Source organism: Poecilia reticulata, linkage group LG12, assembly GCF_000633615.1.
Source record: "Poecilia reticulata strain Guanapo linkage group LG12, Guppy_female_1.0+MT, whole genome shotgun sequence".
In the NCBI taxonomy this organism is placed as follows: Eukaryota; Metazoa; Chordata; class Actinopteri; order Cyprinodontiformes; family Poeciliidae; genus Poecilia; species Poecilia reticulata.
This window is the reverse complement of record NC_024342.1, coordinates 21149297-21151637: the sequence shown is the minus strand read 5'-3', so window position 1 is coordinate 21151637 and position 2341 is coordinate 21149297. Positions and strand designations below refer to the sequence as shown.

The 2341-nt window shown below is 44.0% G+C and overlaps 1 protein-coding gene across 1 annotated transcript in view; it reads left to right on the top strand.

Annotated features, from left to right (window-relative positions):
* Positions 1–2296, top strand: part of onecut2 (one cut homeobox 2) — a 48021-nt gene extending 45725 nt beyond the window's left edge. Inside the window, exon 2 of the mRNA XM_008424565.2 lies at positions 324–2296. Coding sequence (XP_008422787.1) covers positions 324–613 — 290 coding nt within the window. The 3' untranslated portion in view covers positions 614–2296. The remainder of the gene's footprint in view (positions 1–323) is intronic.
* Positions 2297–2341: the final 45 nt, after the last annotated feature.

Genomic DNA, 2341 nt, shown 5'->3' with positions numbered 1-2341 from the left:
ACCTTTTTCTTTATAAAAAAAATTTTTCTTTGTCTTTCCAGCTGTTTATTCAATGTCACATCCTGTTTTTATTTTAATTATGTGAAGCACTTTGAAATGCCTTGCTGCTGAAATGTGCTATACAAATAAAATTTGATTGATTGATTGATTCTTCAAAGAATTTAGGGTGAAAAAATGCGGGAAYCTGTTTTTACTTACGTGACTGAATAACAAATATTTATGCCAGAAAATATCAAATTCTTAATTTCTTCTTAAAACAAACAGTAACTTTAATTTTCCTCTTCTCCAAACCCTGACTTCCTCCCTGGTGTTTTGTTTCCCAGCATGCAAGCGGAAGGAGCAGGACACGGGGAAGGATCGCAACAACACACCAAAGAAGTCGCGGCTGGTCTTCACCGACCTGCAGCGGCGCACCCTGCTGGCCATCTTCAAGGAGAACAAGCGGCCGTCCAAAGAGATGCAGCTCACCATCTCGCAGCAGCTGGGCCTCGAACTCACCACAGTCAGCAACTTCTTCATGAACGCCCGCCGCCGCAGCCTGGACAAATGGACAGACGACGGCGCCAGCCCCGGCGGCCAGTCCTCGGCGTCCAGCACTTGTACCAAAGCATGATAGAAGACRGGGAGCCGGAAAAACGGAGATACGGGGACAAACCGGGGTCAGGGGGGGTCAAGGTTTCGTCCGGTTGAAGCGAAACTTAAACTTTTTACACGATTTTCTTTTTTTCCTTTCCTTGAGGGTACAAACAGAGAGAGGGGCTGCTCACTGCCACGACTTGTAGCCAAATCGCCTTCTGCAAATTTATCGTAAACATAAAGAAAGCTGGAGGGTAAACTCATTAAAAACATACAAAACCTCACTTTGGAGGGGAAAACCTTCTAAATCTTCAACTGTCCACCGCTGATGTCTCCTTTAGGCTGACACACTAGCCCAAAAACCAAAGACTAGAAGACAATGTGTGTTTTCTATTATGCAATATAAGCTAGGAAACAACCAAACACGAAACCAAGGACAGCTTTATGACTGCAGAATGTGAGAGACGCTCTGGGACGTTTTCTCTTCTGTTCTCCTCAACGGTCCAATCAGGAGTTGGGTTTCAGTTCAACAGTTCAAGCAATAGACAGTTTGGGTCTGAGGGGACTTGAACTTTCACCAAACCAAAGATAGACGATAGTTTTCACCTTAACGACAATTCTTCACCTCAAAATCAGCGTTCAGATTTGACTCTTTAAAGAAGGTGGTGCCGAAATATGCAAGCACAAACATTCATGGGACGACCMMACAACRTTCAGCTCGAGCTTCATCAGAACCCTTAGCGTTAGGTTAGGTGGTATAAACTACATGTGAGTGAGCACAATCTTGAAGCACATTTTCTTTGCAATAGAACCGGAGCCGACGGCCGACCCGAGTGGGCTTCGCATCTTAGAAAACTCAGGATGCCATTTATTTTCTAAACAGTGGCTGAAGTCCATTCGGTGCGCGTCACAAACACGCCGTGAAGTCCTCAAACGCATCCAGAGATGGTTTCTGAAGTAAAACACAACTTTAAAGAGTCATTTCCTAAATGTTCCCCGTTAACTACAGGCTAACGCTAGCTTACCATCGCAGCATCATTCAGGGAAGTGATGGCAGCTCCTCCCACCAATCACCACAGCAGAATTAAACATTCCCGAACCATTTTGCTAAAGCAAAACTGAAATTTGTGAAACAAGATTGTCTGAGTCATCTAACTTACTCTTATGAACTGGTTTCCAACTGCAGATTAGAGATATTTATGTAAGATTCTGACTGCCATCACAAAGAAAACCAGTAAAAACACAACYAGTACGAACGGTAAACCACCTGGACCCAACGGAGGACTGACCAGCCAGGCAGATCAGGGCCTTTGTAATAGTTAAAGAGGACAATCTAAAGACGATGCCTGGCCGGTCCGTCCCTCCTGAGGGTCAGTGGAAACCAGAAAACGGCTCCCAAAGCTGCAACTAACTCATTTAAATGGTCGTCAGCCATAAATTCAGCAGATTGGTCCAAATACCAACAACCTCAAGAAAACCCGTTTCAGACGTCTGTCCATCCGTCCATCACCTCATCAATCATCTTTCACTCAAGCTATTAAACCAAAAAATGAAACCAAACCAAAGCAAAGGCGTCAGTCAGCAGCCCCTGCTCCTTTCCAAACCCAGGCTGGAGATTTCGGCCTGGTTAGAGGCAGCCAAAGGCTTTAAGAACATTTTAAGATAAAAAAAATGGACACTTGAGACTTTTTCTATTTATTAACAAATCGAAACCAAAGAAAACCTTTTTCTGCACCTAACTGTTCCAACAAATGGGAAAAAAAAA